The 18,841-nt window shown below is 37.2% G+C and overlaps 2 protein-coding genes across 4 annotated transcripts; both read left to right on the top strand.

Annotated features, from left to right (window-relative positions):
* The first annotated feature begins 138 nt into the window (after window positions 1-138).
* On the top strand, window positions 139-10,623 carry rnf180b (ring finger protein 180b). Of its 2 annotated transcripts, none has more exons than XM_042508687.2 (8): window positions 139-270; window positions 2,636-2,732; window positions 3,324-3,419; window positions 3,925-4,668; window positions 5,702-5,824; window positions 6,455-6,674; window positions 6,914-7,039; window positions 8,022-10,623. In XM_042508687.2, exons 2-8 carry the CDS (start codon window positions 2,676-2,678, stop codon window positions 8,213-8,215), a joined length of 1,560 nt encoding a protein of 519 aa, XP_042364621.1. In that variant the 5' UTR covers window positions 139-270; window positions 2,636-2,675; the 3' UTR covers window positions 8,216-10,623. The 2 variants fall into 2 exon arrangements, with proteins under 2 accessions (XP_042364621.1, XP_042364620.1); XM_042508686.2 differs by having other exon boundaries at window positions 3,321-3,419.
* Window positions 10,624-10,969: 346 nt separating this feature from the next.
* Window positions 10,970-18,186, top strand: LOC121966177 (regulator of G protein signaling 7-binding protein B-like). Of its 2 annotated transcripts, XR_015775195.1 has the most exons (7): window positions 10,970-11,468; window positions 11,710-11,882; window positions 13,082-13,212; window positions 14,740-14,878; window positions 15,005-15,075; window positions 15,967-16,842; window positions 17,011-18,186. XR_015775195.1 is itself a non-coding variant. In XM_088071201.1 (6 exons), exons 1-6 carry the CDS (start codon window positions 11,337-11,339, stop codon window positions 16,056-16,058), a joined length of 738 nt encoding a protein of 245 aa, XP_087927327.1. In that variant the 5' UTR covers window positions 10,970-11,336; the 3' UTR covers window positions 16,059-18,186. The 2 variants fall into 2 exon arrangements, 1 of the variants encoding a protein (XP_087927327.1); XM_088071201.1 differs by having other exon boundaries at window positions 15,967-18,186.
* Window positions 18,187-18,841: the final 655 nt, after the last annotated feature.

Genomic DNA, 18,841 nt, shown 5'->3' with positions numbered 1-18,841 from the left:
GTGGGTTTATTTTTCATTGTTTTATTTAATTCATTTTCACGTTTATTCACTCCTCTTTTTTTTTTTTTTTTGTCTCTTCGACAATCTTCACCCTTTCAGCGTTTGAGAACGAAACGCCTTTACATTTTTTGGTCTATACGACTCTCCGTAGTGACCCAGTTTTTGTGACGTCACAGTTCCCCTTAAAGCGAGAAGGCTGCTAAAGTTTTCTTGTTTTTGAGCTCAGGGTTTCGTCGCTACAGCGACCCAAAAAGTCTTCCCAGCTGTCAGGTAGGCGAGTATATTTAATGAAAATACTCACTTGTCGAGTGCCATGATTTTAGTAGTGTCATTTTTTTCGCGAAAACACCACAAGAGACACTATTGTTGTTGTGGTGAACAGAGCTAAGTTAGCTAGCATAACATTGTTTTGATTCGGACACCGTGTTTGTTGACTAGTTAATGACTGTAAGTTACATGTTATAACGTGAGAAAATGGTTATTACGCTGTTACAGTTTGAACACTGCGAGATAGACGGGATTATCCTCTCCACCTGCAGCTGAATCATCACCTGAATTTAACGTTACACTCCAAAACTAGCCTAATTTGTGTTCACTTTATAGCCTGAGGGTCAACAGAGCATGATTATACGGCTAAGTATTTGAATTTCAAGGCAAAAAGGTCTTTTCCGGGTTTGAGGTCTTTAGTTCTTGATCAAATGTTATTACAGTCAGCACAATCACAGTTTGGCGAGAAATTCTGCACCTTGATCTCAACCTAAACACCTTTGGGATGACCTGGAGGAAATACTTGAAGCCAGGCCTTATTATCCATCATCAATGACTAATGCTCTTGTGCCTGAATGGGACCAAATCTCTGCAGGCAGCGTCCAAAATTCACCTACAGAAAGGTTTAGACTTATAATGTTCTGCACTGCAATCATAAGGAAGTAATGTCCAGGTATCCAAAAGCTGTTTTCATAGCCTGTGTCTCATTCACTTGCAGGATTTTTTTCTTTCTGAGTTCTTATGAGGTCCACTCTAAAGATAGCTCCATTAATATAAACACAGCCTGCAGCATCAGGTTACCACATATATAAATAACTGCCACACTGCAAAAGCTTCTATTAGGGCTGAGCAATATGAAGAAAGTCAAATATTACAATATTTTTACCAAATACGTCAACAGCGATACTGCAACAATATTGTAGAGGGACTATTGGTGCTTTTACATAAATATTTATACAATGAGATTTTTGATAAATAATTATCAGTAAGATAGATAGATAGATAGATAGATAGATAGAAACTTTATTTGTTCCTGTGGGGGTCATTTGGTTTGCAGGATATCACAAAGGTATATAAGCACACAATGACAAAATCATCATAAACATACACATAACAACATCATGAAAGTCACACATACCAAAAAAAAAACACAAGTAGACCTGTGCAGAAACAACAGACTGACTCATTCACACGCTTAATATATAACACTTGGAGGTGGGAAACAGACCAGACCAGCTGGGTATCATCTGAGACCAGGAAGAGGTAGCCACAGTGCATATGGGGATAAGGTGCAAGTGCGTTACTCATTTAAAAATTTAATGGCTCATGGAACAAATGACAACATGTTTTTTTTTGTGAAAAGAGGAGGGTAGTATTGTTACCCCGATGGCTATAGATTAAGTGAAGAGGCGAGGGAATGCCTCTGGTCCCACACAGTGTTATTTGTCTTTGTCATCATTCTGTCTGTGTAGTATTGTGAACATAATGATCAAGTGGGTAAAACAAAATTATAACAATAGCTAGAACAGCGGGTTTGTGGTTTTATTGGATTTTCACTGTACAATAAACAGAAAATATCGTAGTATATGCAATCACACAATTGTTATTTTTGTTATTATTATCAGAGCCCTTAAAAACTGAAAACAGATGGTTGTTCTGATTGAACAAAGACTTTATTGTAATGATACTCAAAGCCATTTTTACTAGAAGTATGAGCAAAAAGTATGAAATCTCTGTCAGGTTGCATTTAATTTCAATACTGTAGATAAGCAGTGTACACAGTATGATAACTGTTAATTTTCATATCATAGTCTGCCATGAAACCAGTATCAAGTCCAGTAAGGTCAAATTACACTTCGCTGTGATGCAGCCTATAAAACAGGAAAAGACAAACATGTATGATATTTCAACATCTAAGATCAAAGACTTATATCACAGTATCGATATAATATTGACATATTGCTGGCTTCATTTATACCTGTCATAACAAAACTCTTTTTCCATGAAGCATGACGTTTCACACAAAACAGATCTATATTTAAATATGCTTCACTCAGATAGTCTTGGCTATATTTATACGTTAGGCAGAGACACGTGAATAACAGAATCTGATGTGATGAATTACAGTGTGTGAGCATTTCTGGAAACATTTAGTATACAGAAATATAATACTATACTAAGCCTCCATTTAAAAAAAAAAAATCTTTGTTATACTTTTCTTCAAATTAAAACCGACCTGAACTTAAACAAAACAAAGTAATTTCTGCCCCAGTGTGTAGTATAGTGCAGGCATGTTTTTTGACTGTCTTTACCACACCATCATCATCATCATCATCATCATCATCATCATCATCATCATCATCAACAGCTGGACTGAAAACCCAAAGACAGCCTGAAGGGAGAGAATCATGCTTCGCTGCAGGAGGTGTCGGAAAGGCATCATAGACTCAACATGTTTGTCGATGGTTGGTGAAAAGTTTGTGTATCTGATGTATTGAGCAATTTTGGTCTCATTTTTTTGCATGTATTGTTTTTTTCTCACCCAGTGAGCTGCTGCAGACATTATTTGTGAGGAATTTAGTGTTTGCTCAGTTTAGTTACATAGTTATCGCTAGTGCTGAAACACTTGGTTGATAAGTAATCAGTTTGCTACTTATCAGGAAATAAATCTATGATTTTGACAATTGTTTAACACATTTTATCAGCAAAAACTCCAAACATTTTGTTATTTAGCTTCTCAAATGTGAGGATTTACTGCTTTACTGTTCTATATTGTGTATCATTGTATCAGTCCACTGTTTTTCTCACATTTTAAATGATTAATCCATAACTCTCTCCAAAAAAGAGAGATTATGTGATGATTGCAATCATCAGCAGTTGCAGCCCTAATCATAACTGATATTCTATAAAGTTGTCAGGGGACATTAGGGCTGGATAAACTCAAAGATAACAGCTTGGGTTTCAGTCATAAAAAAGATGGCTGGCTATCAGTGTCGGGGAAACTGGGTCTGATGGGAGCTCTTCTCGCTGATTGTGTGCCCTCTGTGTGGAAGCAGGTTGAGGACACAGATGAGAGCTCAGCTGCTGTTTGCAGCATTTGGCACGTCAACGTGGACACACTGCCAGAGTGGATACTGACCTCAGTTCACCAGGTAAGTGTCTCAGCTCAGGAATCAAGTGTGTCCTGCTGACGGTCAACACAGTCATTTAGTGGTGAGTAAATGTCTTCACAATGTTCACTTTTTCTCTTGTAGATTTACTGAGGTACACTTTATTATGTGTATTTCAGTCTATATATATGAAGTCATAATTAGTTTTAGACTCTTTGAATTATGCAATAAACCTGCATATAATGTGTTTAAGTCCAATTTTTGTTAATTTAAATTAAATTGAATATAAATGGGTTTTTTAATGAAAAACATTTGTTGATCAGTAGATCAAAAGGAAGTGAGACATCCTTATATGCATAGGTTTTAGTTAAATCTAAATATAAAGTGAATGGTTGGATGTTTTGGTCTCTTGAGAAGACAAGACCATCAAAACTAGTGACGGTCCCAGTTATTATACTACAGAGTCAAATGGATTAGCTGTTTCCTTTCCTAAAATCTAAATGATTTCAGGACATTGATGATTTCTGTATCTGTGGTTTCTGTCCAGGCCCAGTGGACTGTCGGAAAACTCAACTGCCAGTATTGCGGAGCTCGTTTGGGCGGCTTCAACTTCAGTAACCGCAGCGAGTGTCCCTGTGGCCGAGACGCCACCGTCCACCTCAGCAAAAGCCGCGTGGATCGTGACCAGAAACACTACGTTCTCATCGTCCAGCCGAGGAGGACGAGGCCTGGGAAGGGTCCGGCTGTGCTGCTGACAGGCGGCTCTCAGGACAGACAGCACAGGGCTGAATATAACCGGACACCGCTGGACAGCTTACAGCTCAACTGTGCAGCTGTCATGTCCCACATCAGCCCTGCTGAGGCGTCTAATTCACTGACTGACGGTGAAAACACCTCCTTTTCTTTCAGTCCTCTGTACTGCATCTCTCACAGGAGACGCTGCAGTTTGGAGGACGATGCCACCATCAGGTCGTCATGTTTTTGTCCTTCAGGACCTTCGGTCAGTTCTTCTGTTGAGAGGAAACACGAGTCTTCACGCACACCTGTCTCATATCCCACCAGTCAGCAGACTGACTCTGACGGTGAGGCCTCAGTTAATGCAGCCGCCCGTCATTCATTTGTCTCTGGAAGGACACGGTCACCTCTGGATCGACAGCTGCTGCAGACTGTGGAGGACGTCGAGTCTTCTCCAGAGACAACAGCTGTCAACGAGGACGCGTCTGATTCAGCGCTGTTCCTCAGAGGGAGGTCCATCTCTGACAGTGTGGCCGAACCAGACGGGGAAGCACTGGTATGTTGCTGATTGGAAATGAAGCTTCTTATCATATAAAAAAACTATTCTACTCTTTTTCTTTTTTACACATAATATACGTACATAATAAATAGTGACATACAGAGGAAGATTTGTTATGCATATAGGACCAGAATAGACTAAAGGAGCCCAGAAACCAGTTCACTCAGGTTCTCCTGCAGTTTTTTATAGCAGAGGTGGGTCATCTGGCCTGAAACAAAAATCCCCTCTGCTAATATTATGAAAAATATATACATTTTATGACATATAAGTGGGGAGCTCATTTTTATTGGTAGTCCCATACCTGACGTTAAGAGGCATCCTAAAATAATAATGAAAAATGTAAAAATACAATAGATGAAGATAGAAGACACAAAGACAGAAAATGAAGATGATGATAGAAGATATGAAGATACAGTATGTACCACTGTGAACACATTAAGATAAAAAGGCACACTATATAGTTTAGAATATGCAACACAATTTCACAATATTAGTGGACAAAATCCAAACAGCAGGTGATGCAGGATCATGATGCAGTATGAGTATAGTCATTCTTAAATGAGGTAAAATTAGCCTTAAATCAGTGCCAACATTGTTGGTTTTCAATAAATCATTTCTTTACGCGTAAATTAATGACATGATGGAGACTCCATTATTAATTGTGGTACTATGTTCCACTGATGAGACGCTCTGAAGGAAAAAAACAGCCTGGCTAAAGGCAGTTTTCCTGAGTGGGATTGTGCAGAGATGTGAGCAGAGCCTTTGTCAAACGGTGACTTTTCTTACTTTCTAAATTGATATGAAACAGGATTTGTCAGGATCTGGGTGGACTTTCACTTCGTCTGCACAGTTTCCCTCATGTTCCAAAAAATATATAAGAAACAGGCAGCATATTACACCGCGACAAGAGAGATCAGGACTCAAAGCGGCACCTCTGTAGTGATTCAGAGTATTAAAGAATCAAAAGAAAAAAAGAAAAAGGCAAATGTGAAATAAACAAAAGTAACTCTTGATGTATGTGTCTTCTTAGCCCCAGGCATCGATGGCCTCCCCGGCCTCAAACAGACTGAGCAAAAGAGAGAAGAACCGTCTGAAGAGTATCAGGAGGAAACAGAGGAGGAGAGAGCGATGGCTGCACAGCCAGCTGGAGCAGGTGAGAGAGAAGGATTTAATCGTACAGTTTTGGCTCTGAATAGCTGGGATTAAACAAAAAAAGAAATGTAATAACAGCTCTATGACAGACCTACAACTTCCAGACTTTTTCTGTTCATGGAAAACAATGTGCATCTTAACTGTTTCAAATACGATTCCAGGCAATTTAGAGAAGATATCAAGATGAGTTTTATTTGTATCGGTTATGGATTAAAACAACTCAAATTTACAAACCGGAAAATATGTTATTATTATTTTTTTAAATTCTTTTCAGTGTGACTTTAAGGATTATGTTGTATATTTTAGTCAAACATAAAAAAGAGTCCCATAAATTGAATCTGCAAATTGGATTGAAAATAAAACACTTAGTACAGTAAATTGTAAAAAGTTAAAGCGTCTTATTTTAACGACAAGGTGGAGGGATTTGTTGCAGTTGTAATAGTTTTTCAGGGATGATTATCAAGTAGCGGGTTGCAGAAAATCAAGAAAAATATGGGAAAATGTAATGTTAGAAAGGTATTTAGCCATAAAACAAACAAAAATCAAAAGAGATTATCACAGCATTTGTGACATAAATACTTATGTGAGGTTTTCATAACAGATGATTGTTTGTGTGTTTTTGTGTGTCCAGGCTGAGAGTGTGAGCGGGTCCCTGTTGGACAGTGAGGAGGAGGACAGAGAAGGCCTCACCTGCGCCGTGTGTCTCGACGTCTACTTCAGCCCGTACAGCTGTCAGCCCTGCGGCCACATCTTCTGCGAGCCGTGTCTCCGCACGATCGCCAAGAACCGACCGACAAACACGCCCTGCCCTCTCTGCCGCACCCTCATCTCACACACTGACTTCCACAGAGGTGAGATCAGCCAAAACACAATACTGGAATATAGATTGACTCTTTTTTCTATCCAATCCCAATGTCCCAATAGATTAGGAAATAGACAGAAAATTTATAAAAAACAACCTCTTATCCCGTGTGTGCTGTGCACAGGAGAAGTGGGTAAAGATCACAGACGAATAAAAACATATTTTTCACATTAATGGCAGCCCTGGACTTAACAGAAATGCCTCGTCGCTATTCTCCTTCCTCTTCAGAGCTCAACCAAACAGCAAAGACCTTCTTCCCCAAAGTGTACTACGCCCGCAAGCAGAACTTCCAGAACGCTTCGTGTGCAAAATGGCCTCTGCCCAGCTGTCGCAAGCGCTTCCGTACCTTCTGGGGTGAGAAAATGTTTGTAATTGTTGTATCAGCATGTTTTTTTGTTTTTCTTTTTGTTTCATTTTTTGTTTAATAAGTAATTCCAGTGTTTGATGGTGAAATCTCTGGATTATCCCGAGTAACCAGGATGCTGCTTCTGGAAAAAAAATATTTTTCAGTTTTATGGAGTCATAAGAGTGCGATAAACAATAAATCTGTAAAAGAATAAACAAATGAATGTTGAAATATGAAGAGAATTAATTTAAAGAATAAATAAATGTGGAAAGCAAAACTGTAATGTGCATGTTCATGTATTCTCATATTTATTTGTTCACTTATATATTTATTTATTTTGTAAATTATTAAGCAATTATTAAATTGTTCACTTTTTATTGAATTTTTTTAATATACTGTAATTTATTTATTTTTATCCCTTTTTTTCTCTTATTTTCCCTATTACTTCCCCTCATTACTTTTGCTATTCATTAAAGGGCCAAGCTGCCAATCAACAGGCTTTTGATGGGCCTTTTCTGCCCAGGCTGAGCAGGCACTTTCTGCACACATGAATCCTACTTTCGCAAGAGGGAAAAATAAAGAAAGTAGGGAAAATGAGAAAAAATATCTGCATAATAATAAATGAATTAATTGTGATTTCAATTATATTATAAATTACAAAATATATATTATAAAATATGCAAAAATTAGTTATTTATAAATGAAAAATAAAAAGTATATATATATATAAATGAAGATTTACATAAAAACTAAAATTGAAAAACAAATGAAAACACTTTTAAAATTGACAATTCAACCGTAAAATCCACTTTACGAAGAGTAAAACAGCAGTAATACAAATGTGGTAAAATAAACATTATTACGTCGTGAACTTACTGTGTGTTAAAGGAGTATGGTGTAAAAAATGTACACAACACTACAAATACAACCAGCAGCAGCCATCTAAAATCACTTTGAATACTGACGGTGATTTTGTCTGTATAACTTCAGGAGAGCAGAGACAGGCGGCGGCAGGAAGACGCTGGCACTTTGGCCACGTAGGTTTCACGCTGGACGCTTTGGACTTCACCGACATGCGCGGCTGGCTCTTCGACATCGGCCTGGTCATCGTCTACATCCACTCAGTCAACTGGATCCTGGCGTTCCTGTTCTTCTGTTTCCTCATGTACTACTTCTTCTTTTGAGACGCAGAGGAGCGCTCGACAGTTTGTAAAACAGGTTCATCTTTATTTTCTTTGAAGAGAGTGGATAATGTGCGATTTTCAGGTTTCTGAGAAATTCACACGTGAAACCTGTTTACCAGTGGTAAAAATAACAGGTTTGCAGGTTTGAAATTTGCACAAATTGTTTGAAAAGTTTAGTCCGTTAACTGGCAACAAAGTTGCTTTAAAAAGCTAACTTTAAAAAGTAACTTTAAAAAGCTTACGATTACGTAGACGAGATCTCCTTTTTTCCAGTGTTAAGTACCAATGTTGTAAGTGCAATAATACACTCTAAGGTGTCCTGATACAATGAATAAGACTGAAAAATGACGCTACTTGAAGCAGTCTGTTAATCCCGTTAACTTTGGACATTAGGAAAACCTCGCAAATTTGTGCTGGTTGGGTTCATTTGGTAAAATTGTAGTGACGATCAGACAGAAGAAGAACATGATTGGTCAATCATGCATGATGTAATCTGACGCTTTTGTTCAATAAGGAATAGCTTAACATTTTGGGGAAATATGCTGGTTCCTTTTCTTTAATAGAGGTAGAAGATTGATACTACTCTCATGCCACAAACGTTTTCAGCCACCGAAGATCCCCACGAAATCTGACAGTGACAGTAGCATGCAAACTGGAGATATGGAGATACGGGTAGTTCAAATGTATTTGCTGCACACTGAGAGGCATACGCATGTAAATAAGACACGATGCAGCTCTGTCTGAAACCTGGATTGACATCAGTTTTCACAACCTTAAAACCTTTAACACATGAGTGGATCGGTTTGATTTCTTCTGAAATTATGAACAAAAAGCAACGAGCAAGAAATTGGTCAAACGTGAAAAGAAAATGGCAAAGAAATGAAGAGTAGTTTTTAATAGAGGAAATTATTAGAAAATTAGAAAAAAAACAATGAAAGATGTTTAGAAAACTATATTTATGACTATTATTAAAATTATACCACAGAATATATTTCTGTATGTTTTTTTTCTATTTTTGCTTTTTTTTAAAGTCATTTCCTTTTTTAATTGTTGTTTTTTACTTTTCTTTTATTGCAACCCTTTACCTTTTTTTTGCAAATTGATGGGTTATCTCTTGTTGCTCATTGCATTCTGACCATGATTTTGAAAGAAATCAAGACTATTTGCTCAGGTTTCAAAGGGTTAATACAGGCATTAGTAATGCATCTCATCTGACTCTCTAAATGATAGTAAACAAGTTTACTTCCCAAAATATTAAACTATTTCTTTAATGTAGCGCAGGTGGGAGAGTAGGAGACAAACTGGGACTTTTACAAAAAATAAAACATAAAAACAAGGGAGAGGACATTGAGTTTTTGTGTTTTGTTGAGCAATACTGGTTGAAACTGTGTAGATTTAAGATAACATTTGAGATGCACTTCCAAGAAAGTTTTGCTTCTACTTGTACATGTAGAGAGACGCTCAGGAATTAGATATTTAAAAATGAAAGCAAGTAGCAGTTATTAATAAATGACTGATTCTGACAGGAGCAGAAAGAACAGACAGAGAATGAGAAACAAAAATGGGCTAAAATTTCAAAACTATTATCAGTACGGTGCCTTTGTTTAGTCTGTGCCTTCCGTCTATAACAATATGAAGCTGGAATCAAGTAGCTTTAATTTTTAGGTGTTTGTCAAAATACACTGTATTTACAGGAAGCCAGAAAACCATAAATTTATTATTACGTTTTAGTGAACACGAATAGTGTCTCTCTCTCAAAATGCTAGCAAAATTGAAAACAAAAATGGCAAAAAATGGCATTCATGTTGTGTAACTACACATCTGCATTTTTTTCAGCAGGGTCATTGTGATCTTAAGAAGAATTGAAGAATAAATTCACAGCATCTTTTTCTTTTATTTAAAAAAATGGCCTAAAGGGCTTTAGCCAAGTAAATCTAATATAAATGTATTGTTGTAAGGAAAAAAAATGGTTACATATTGTATCTTTTTTTTGTTTTGCTGTAATCATTTCAAGTTTTATTTGTCAGTACAAAAAATAATAACAGGTCAGGCCACATGGATGAGTTTGTGGAAATTATTCATGAATAAAAATGTCTCTAAATAGAAACTTTTACAGATTGATGAAGTCTGTTTCTTCACTGCTTTCTTGACCAGTTTTCATTGGTTCTCTTTAGTTTTAACCAGTAATGTGAAAGTAAAAAAGGTGGAATAACAGCATGACATTCCCACCTTGAACATGCAGTGTAAAAGTGGGCTTCTGTTTGACAGATAAAGCTAGCGACTCGCCTTAACAGCCAGATATTTTTCTTCAAACACGCGCAAATAATGGACTGAATATAACATGTCAATGTTGTGGCTGCAGTATTTTTGCTAAAAAATAATTTAATAAAATTTTAAAAAATCAATAATTGTTGTTCCCACAAGTCACTAAAACACAAAAACGCCGGAAAATATGGTTCAGGTTAAAAAAGACAGTTCTCCTTTAATTTAACTTTATCACAACTGGACATTTAATATATTAAACAGCTGATTTTACAGCCTATATTTTAGCATCTCATTAACAAAAGGAAAATACTATAGAGTCCAGGTTAAAAAATAAAGTTTTTTTTATTGTAACACTGTCTATATGGTATTTGTGCATTTAATTAAAATACAAATAAAAAACCAATAGAGTCCAGGTTAAAAACACCGGAGTGTTCCTTAATGTCACACACAAGAAACCACAGTTGTTGATTTTTCTGTCCCTCTGATGCTCCTAAACAGTTAATTGTTAGTCGAGGAGGTGACGACTTGTTTCGCTGTTGGCTCGTGCTGAATCCTCCTCACACGTGAGCGCGCGGCGGAAGACGGAGGAGCCTCCCTCTCGGCCTTCAGGAGGGGCTGAAGGTGACTCTCCTCTCGGCTGAGATGCACAGCGAGCTGCTGGGGGTCCGACCGGCCCGCGACACGCTCCTGCTCCGGGAATAACGACGCACACACCAGCGGGGGGCTTTACGCGTTAAACCAAAAAACCTTCCGAGCGGGTCATTTTTTCCTGCTTTTTAGAGGACACAGCTGCTGATCAGGAAACAGGAGGACATCTGTGTCCGTCTGTCTGGGCTCCGGTGGTGGGTGTGCATGCATGTGTTCTGCACCGTACGGGCGGAAGAAGCGCCCAAGGTCTGCAGGGAGCATTTTTCCCGTCAGCAAAGTGGCGCAGACGGAGCTGGAGCGCAGAGAGAGCACGGAGGGGGCCGTGGACGGCAGCAGGATGGTGAGTGCCGAGATAAGTCATCGCTGTTAATCATTAGTAAGAGCTCCGTGTTTAGCTCTGCACCAAAGGACAGCTTCTATTTACCAAATAGAGCCGATGTTATCATGTGCAGGTGCAGCAGCAGTTGCGCAAAATGGACAAAAAACAAACAATTTTTATTGCTATATTTTTTTATTTGAGATTTGAGGTTGCTTTTCTCGACCTTAACTAACAGTCGGTGGTTTGTTTTTTTTTTCTCCAGACAGTGCAGGAATTTAACACCCTGGTCGCGCTGTACCGGGAGCAGGTCATCTCCGTCGGGGAGATCTCCATCGACTGTCCGTCTCTGCGGGCTCAGATGCACCACACGCGGTCCAAAGGATGCTCCATGGCCCGGGCTGCACACCAGGACCTCACCGTCATCTCAGTTTCAGGGTAGGAAGCAAACAAAGACGCATTATTATGACACAAGAATTTTTTTTTTTATTTGACATTAACACACACACACACACACACACCTGCCCCCACTTGTTTGTTTCCACGCACGTTTGAACCTCCTTTATTAAAGGCTTATCATGCTTTAAACAGTTAAAAAAAAAAAAGCATTTTAATGGCACACACAGTAGCTAAGTTATTGAAGCAACACATTTTTCTGCTTTTAGTTTTTTTTCTATTGCTGCTGCCATTATTATATATATACTTAATAGGTTGCCATTTTGTCACATTTTTCTCTTTTATTTATTTATTTATTTATTTTTCTTTGTATGTATTTTTTTCGTGTATTGTGTAACATGCAAGGTCATTATTTTGTATTTTATTAATTTCTTTATATTAATGTTTGAAATTTTATTTAATGTATTGATATATTTAATATTTTATTTTATTTTATTTTTATGTTTTTTTTTCTATTTGTATATTGTTTATAAAACAAAACACTAAAAAAACAACAATGATCAAATGGGCACAGCTGGAAAGGGAAGTGGACAGTTTAACTTCCATGAAGCCACCACTTCCTCACAAAATTTGAAAGCCACTGAGAAAAGGCTTTATTGAACAAGGATATCCTGTTTTCAGCACATATAAAACAGTACTGCAGGAAAGTTGCAGTATAAACAAAATGTGAAAAGACTGAGGCCCATGAAAGTAACAGTATTCATCAACAAACTACACCACAAACAGGCCAAGGTCATCTGCATAAGGGACATCATTGAAAACACAGAGATTAACTGAGTTTAGCTTGTCTAGTTTTACGAGCCTCTGCAGATGTTCCTCTTTTTTGTTAGAAACACTGGAAAATTGGCCCTTAAAAACTGAAGTAATTTATTAAAGTGGATGTAATGATATCACTGTTTGGTACTGCAGTTCAAATAAATGATGCTACTGTCGTGTAACTTTGACAAAAGTTCACTCTGCAATTTAATTTTGATCACTTTTAATGAAATAAAGGAAAAATTGTGGAAATTCATGTCCCAAAACCTGGATTTGCAGCAAGTGTGTTTGAACTTGGTCAGCTTTAATGTAAAGTTCCCTCTTGCCTGTTTGTCTGATCATATATTTTCTTTATTTTCCCTCCTCCCTTTCATTCTGTTGTCCTCTCCTCCCTCCTCCTCTTCCTCCACCTCTTCTCGCTGCAGACTCGAGGACGGGGAGATCCACCCTGAGATCTGTCGGCTCTTCATCCAGCTGCAGTGCTGCCTCGAGATGTTCATAACAGAGATGCTCAAATCCATGTGCCTGCTGGGGGTGCTGCAGCTGCACAGAAAAAGTACCGTCTCTCACACACACACACACACGCACACACACAGACACACACAGTACCATCATTTTTAAAGGCACACACACACACACACACACACACACACACACACACACACACACACAAAGTGTCAGTCAGATGAACAACATTTTGGGGATTGATGTAAATCAAACAAGCAGTGACTCGTTCAACATAAAAACCTACATATGCATCACACGACTATCTGTATTTGTTTGGTTTTAATACTCAATGTCTGCCCATTAATAAGAAAAAAAGCCAGTAAAATGTTAAAATGGGCTTTTTCCCACCACAGAAGACATTTGACCTGTGACAGTGGGACAAACACAGGTGTAAATAATGAAATAATTTAATCAAGATGCTCCAGTTTCAGCTTGTCACACAGTCTTGGCTCACTGGGACATTTGAACAGAGCTGAGCATGGTTAATGTTATCAGTAACACCTGTGCTCCTCCTGCTGGGACAAGTCCAAACGTCTGCTGAGAGACAGGCCCGGCGCTGCGATAACAACACGTTTAATTCCTCTTTTAAAAAGACAAATACGACACTAAAAACACAAGTAATGAAAAATGCATTTAACAAAAAAGTTAAGTGTTTAGTGTTTAGTGTTTTTAGTGAGTGTGTGTTTAAAGGTGTGTGTTTATGTTCATGCCAGTTGACTCAATGACGAAGCAGTAAGAGTGCCCTGTAACATAAAGGTGCATAACTTTCTCGTGGATTCACATAACTTTAAAGAAAGAAATTCACATAACTTCATAGAGAGATTAACACACACACAGGTAATAATAATAGAGAGCAGGGAGAGAATTAAATTTATTTCCAGTGTCAGTCTGGTTAAGTTAAGCAAACACACAGATGTACAGACATACATACACACACATTCACCATTTTGCCACTAGTTGTTGCAGGGAGACATCAGCGGACTTATGACGAGCATTTGTGAGGCTGTGTATGTGTGAACATGTAAACACTTTGGTGCATGTGCATACGTAATTGCATCCGTTACAAATTTCACTGCTCTTCAGGTCTGTTAAACTTTCTGTTTTTCTACTTGAAATCCTCATTTTAAATACATATTTTAATGAAGAGCTCATTTGCAAAAACATAAGAGCCATTCTTAAAATGAATAAACCACCTTAGTATTCTTGAATGCATAGTAAAAATAATGAATTAATTGAAATATGGTTAAAATGCATGCATAAAACCTCTGCTTACATATTTTTTTCATTTGGGTTTCTCAGTCATATCTGAAGATCAGAGTCTGTTCACTGTTTAAACAGCAGAGGGCAGTACAGAGTTACTAATATTTTTAAATAAGAGATCATACAGATGGATCATTTCTTTTGCACATACAAAAAAATGTTTGCAAAAAAACATGCCAGTCCCCGCAGGCCCACAGAATATTCAAATTATTCACTTTCTTTATCATGAGTAGAAATGGTGTCTTAGTTGCTTTGAATGTGTTTGAGTTATTTGTCGACGATGCCTCAGTTCTGCCGTCTCTTTTTGGACCTGAAGGAACAGACTCTGAGCCGAGGTTGGACCTGAGGGTGGATGAAAGCTCGGACGTTCCCATCCTGGAAGACCGATCTTCCTCGCCCATAGACTTCCCGCAGGAGCAGTGGCTGGTGGGAATGGACATTCAGAATATAGAGAGGTACACCGACTGCACCTGCTTTTAAAAAGGCATTCTTGCACTGATGTGATGAACTGTATTCTTCTGCCGTTGAGAATTCAGAATCTTTCATCCAAATTAAAAACAAGTTGGTGTTTGTTTTCACAGAGATATGCGAGAGATGCGAAACCTTCTCAGCAAACTCAGGGACACGATGCCATTGCCACTGAAAAACCAAGGTATGACATGTTTGTGACTGATAAAATTCAAAACATTAGTAGTGTTACAGTCCAGACACACCTTGTTGCACTCAGTATTACAGTAGTTTCCTGAAAATGTAATAAAATCAGCATTTAACCCGTCAAAAATGTGCTTAAACCCAATGTTGTAACAGACCAATAACATACTTAAATGTCCTGACTGTCATTGTAATAACATTTTAACCTTTAATGTTTTAACTGTCAGGTGCGTCTTTATTTTTGCAACAAATAAAGTATACTTTTTATTCTTGGAAAAAACTGACATCTTACATTTATACTGATAGGTGCACAAAGTGTGCCAATGGGTTTCATCAAAGCATAAAAATACACATTGTATTATTTCTGGGTGTCATTCTGGGCTTTTTGCCTCGAAATTTGTAATTTTTTACAGTTTTCCACCTCGTGGCGTCATTTTACCATATTTGGCATATGGAAAAAATACATGCTATTTCCACCAGGTGCACTTTCACAATCAATGTCGCTGCTAATCATTGACATATCCCAGGCTGTGTTCATAAATCTACTTTAGATGTAGTATATTGAAAATAATTCAATAACCCTACGCATGAACCGTACTCAAGACAAATTTTTCAAGTTGACCCAGGCAAAGTACACAGTGTTCAGACTAAATAGATGAACTGGACTGAAGGGTCAGTTGGGTCCAGGCCAAGGCCCCTGATATGAAAGCCTCCAAATTTATAACTATTTGCTCCAGTGGAAGAAGATCAGTGTTTTTGATGATGTACATGCATGATTCTTGCACTTTTAGGGTTGTTCCTACGTGATTGAACTTAGAACTTGGAAGAAGCATTGGACTAAAGCATCAGCTAAAAGTAAAGTTGTGTTTCCATCCATCTGTGTTTGTTTCAGACGACAGCAGCTTGTTGAATCTGACTCCTCACCCGCTGATCAGACAGAGGAAGAGACGCTTCCCTGGACTCTGCTGCATGGTGTCTGGCTGAGAGGACAGCACTACGGTCCACACATAGGAAAGGACTGTCATTTTAATTTATGATGTATATTAAATAAGAGATTTATGAATCTTATTTCATTATAATCTTTATTTAGTTACAGTATTTTCCCCAATATTATCTGAAATTGTAATATTGTAGTACTTGTTATCTAATTCTACACCATTTGTCTTTTTCATCTTGAGGCTAAATTTTTTGGCTGATCGGTTTTGAGTTCTGCGACTCACCCTTTTTAGGTTTGGTTGGCTTAGTGGCATAACATTTTGGGTCTGGTTTGGCTATTTTCATGTATTTTAAGAAACCTTCCAAGTGGATTATACATACACAATTATCCAGTGGAAAGGGGAAAATAGTGAAGCCAAAGTGTTTCATTAGCTTGATGACCTAACAGTCAGTCTTAGATTAAAAAAAAAAAAAAAAAAGATACCATAAGTGTTTTAACAGGTCGGACCCCAAAGACAAATACAGGCCGGGTTTGGGTTCAGTTTTAGGCTTTTGAAAAATGTTTTTGTTTTCTGTCATTTTCAGTCATCTTTTTTTTCTTACATATGCAGCCATACCTCCTTATTTTTCTTTTTTGTGCCATTTTTATATAACGAAATAATTTAAAAAATGTACATATTCAGGCTATGCACTGGCATCTTTGCTTCTCAGCTGTCTCACTGTGCTCGTGTCACACCTCCATGTTTGAATGTGTCGCAGTGTGAGATGTTTTAGTGCCAAAAACCTCCTGTAGTATTTCATCCGGACATCACTCAGTAGAGGCTCTTGCCAGGTGAGTCTCTATCTGCCTGTACGCCCTGTAGACAAAGCAATTCATATACAGTTGAAAGATGCAAACACTTAATTGGCTCCATTAATTATAATACTTATTTTTCATATAGAAAGATAAGTAAATGCCGCTACAAAGCTTTGCCTAAATTTTGCCTTTTACACATCTTAGGCAGATCTTCAGCCTTTCTGCTCTCACCCAGATAGCAGATGATGATGCATGATGATGTTGGTAAGTTAGTCTTTTCAATACTTTGGCATAGACAGAGATATTCATAAACTACTGGATGTATTATTATGAAATGTAGTCTGGAGAGAGGATGATTTGTGAACATTTAGGTAAGCCCTAAACTCCTTTTGCACCAATTCAAGGTGAAAATTTCCGACGACCAACACTTTAGTTCACAGCAGGGAGCCTTGAAAACTATTGGCTAGATTTGATTTATATTATATGGCATTTTTATGAAATTTGCTGTGGATATTTATGGTCTCCAGAGGATGAAAGCTAATATTACTGACATTAGCATTATATTACAACTATAAACTTCCATATGTACCATGAAATATCAAGAAACCTATCATAAGTGGGCAGATTGCATATGAAAAGTATCAATCACAAGCCTACTCCCCAGAGGATAAATCTTTATATGTAAAAATAGAACTCCTCAAACACTTTTTTGGTAAAAAAAAAAAAGTACTACAAAAAATGTTTCCTCTAGGGCATGTTAACAAATCTACCAAATCTATTTTTTTTTTCCCAAAACAGATTTTGTTCTCAAAAATTAGCATTTTTCCACAACTTCATTCTAATAATATCCAGAGTTATAAAATTAAAAATATGTCTTAGAAAATTGCAACTTGTAATTGCATAGCTTAACTTGTAGAGTTTCTCTAATACTCCTTTAAAATAGTAGTCGAATTAACTTGCAGGACTTGTTTTATACAAACGCACAGTTTGTCATTAGCAGTCTTCCCTGAAAAACAACAATTTTAACTTTCAGCTTTCCATCACAAGGGCTTTGCAGATAATCCACATACAACAAACAGAATTGAAAAGGCCGGAAACATACAAAAAAACCTAGTTAAAATCTGTTCATTCATAGAGCCATTTTCCCATTGAATCTAAGTGTAATTTGTAAATTTGTGTTTGTGGTGTTATTTTATTTCTTTACTGTAATCTAAAGTGGTGATGTCTAAGTTGCTAAATTCTTTGTTTGGGCATGTATATGACTCAAAGTATGCCATGTAGTAAGTGTGTCCTGCAATGTAGAGAATCCACAGCTAAACGTATGTACAGCTTAGGACATTTTATAATGTGAATAAAGTTTTATATACAAGTAACATAATATTTCTTTCTTTATTGTCTTTATCTTAACCAGTTCAGGGCATGCCTCAGTCTGTAAATCATCTTAAGTACATAATGTGTTTAAATTCTGTTGTTACATTACACATTTAAAAAAAAAAAAAAAAAGACAAACTATTCCTTTAAGTAATCAAATAGGCAGTCGGCTACACACAAAAAAAATATCATTTGCTGGGAAATTTAATTTATATCTAATGTTTTTAAAATTATTCTACTAAATCCAATTGTTTGGATTTTTTTCCCATTTGGAAGATTTCTTCTTATTTTTTGAAAAATCTAGACACTTTGTGCAGACATTGTGCTTTCCATTTTGCAAGGTTTCATTTATTATATGTATTATATGTATGTGTATATATATATATATATATATATATATATATATATATCTTGTAACACACTGCATACTTTCTTTTCTCCTATTTCCCTCCCAATGTCTTGGAAAAAATAATAACGCCAAACCAAATAACAATATTTCATTCCGTTAATATAATATGTCAAAATGTTCCAGTCATCTACCAGGCAATAACACATTCATGGACCAGTTGCAATCATGTGTAGTGCCAGATTGTGCAAATCTTTGGATAACTGAAGTGTTCTCCCCCTCAGTATCTCGAACTGTCAAGTCTCAAACACAAAACAT

The sequence above is a fragment of the Plectropomus leopardus genome, chromosome 20, assembly GCF_026936395.1.
Source record: "Plectropomus leopardus strain MGB_pleo_1.0 chromosome 20, ASM2693639v1, whole genome shotgun sequence".
Lineage (NCBI taxonomy): Eukaryota > Metazoa > Chordata > Actinopteri > Perciformes > Serranidae > Plectropomus > Plectropomus leopardus.
Note: the sequence above shows the minus strand (reverse complement) of the source record. Positions and strands in the feature narration are given on the sequence as shown.

Bases quoted from the DNA above. Each gene is read 5' to 3' on its own strand.
- LOC121966177 (XM_088071201.1), top strand. From the start codon at position 11,337: ATGTGTTCTGCACCGTACGGGCGGAAGAAGCGCCCAAGGTCTGCAGGG. The intron at 13,213-14,739 runs GTACCGTCTCTC...TTGGACCTGAAG, and splicing joins GCTGCAGCTGCACAGAAAAA to GAACAGACTCTGAGCCGAGG. The intron at 14,879-15,004 runs GTACACCGACTG...TTGTTTTCACAG, and splicing joins GACATTCAGAATATAGAGAG to AGATATGCGAGAGATGCGAA.
- rnf180b (XM_042508686.2), top strand. From the start codon at position 2,676: ATGCTTCGCTGCAGGAGGTGTCGGAAAGGCATCATAGACTCAACATGT. The intron at 4,669-5,701 runs GTATGTTGCTGA...GTGTCTTCTTAG, and splicing joins AACCAGACGGGGAAGCACTG to CCCCAGGCATCGATGGCCTC. The intron at 6,675-6,913 runs GTGAGATCAGCC...CTTCCTCTTCAG, and splicing joins ACACACTGACTTCCACAGAG to AGCTCAACCAAACAGCAAAG.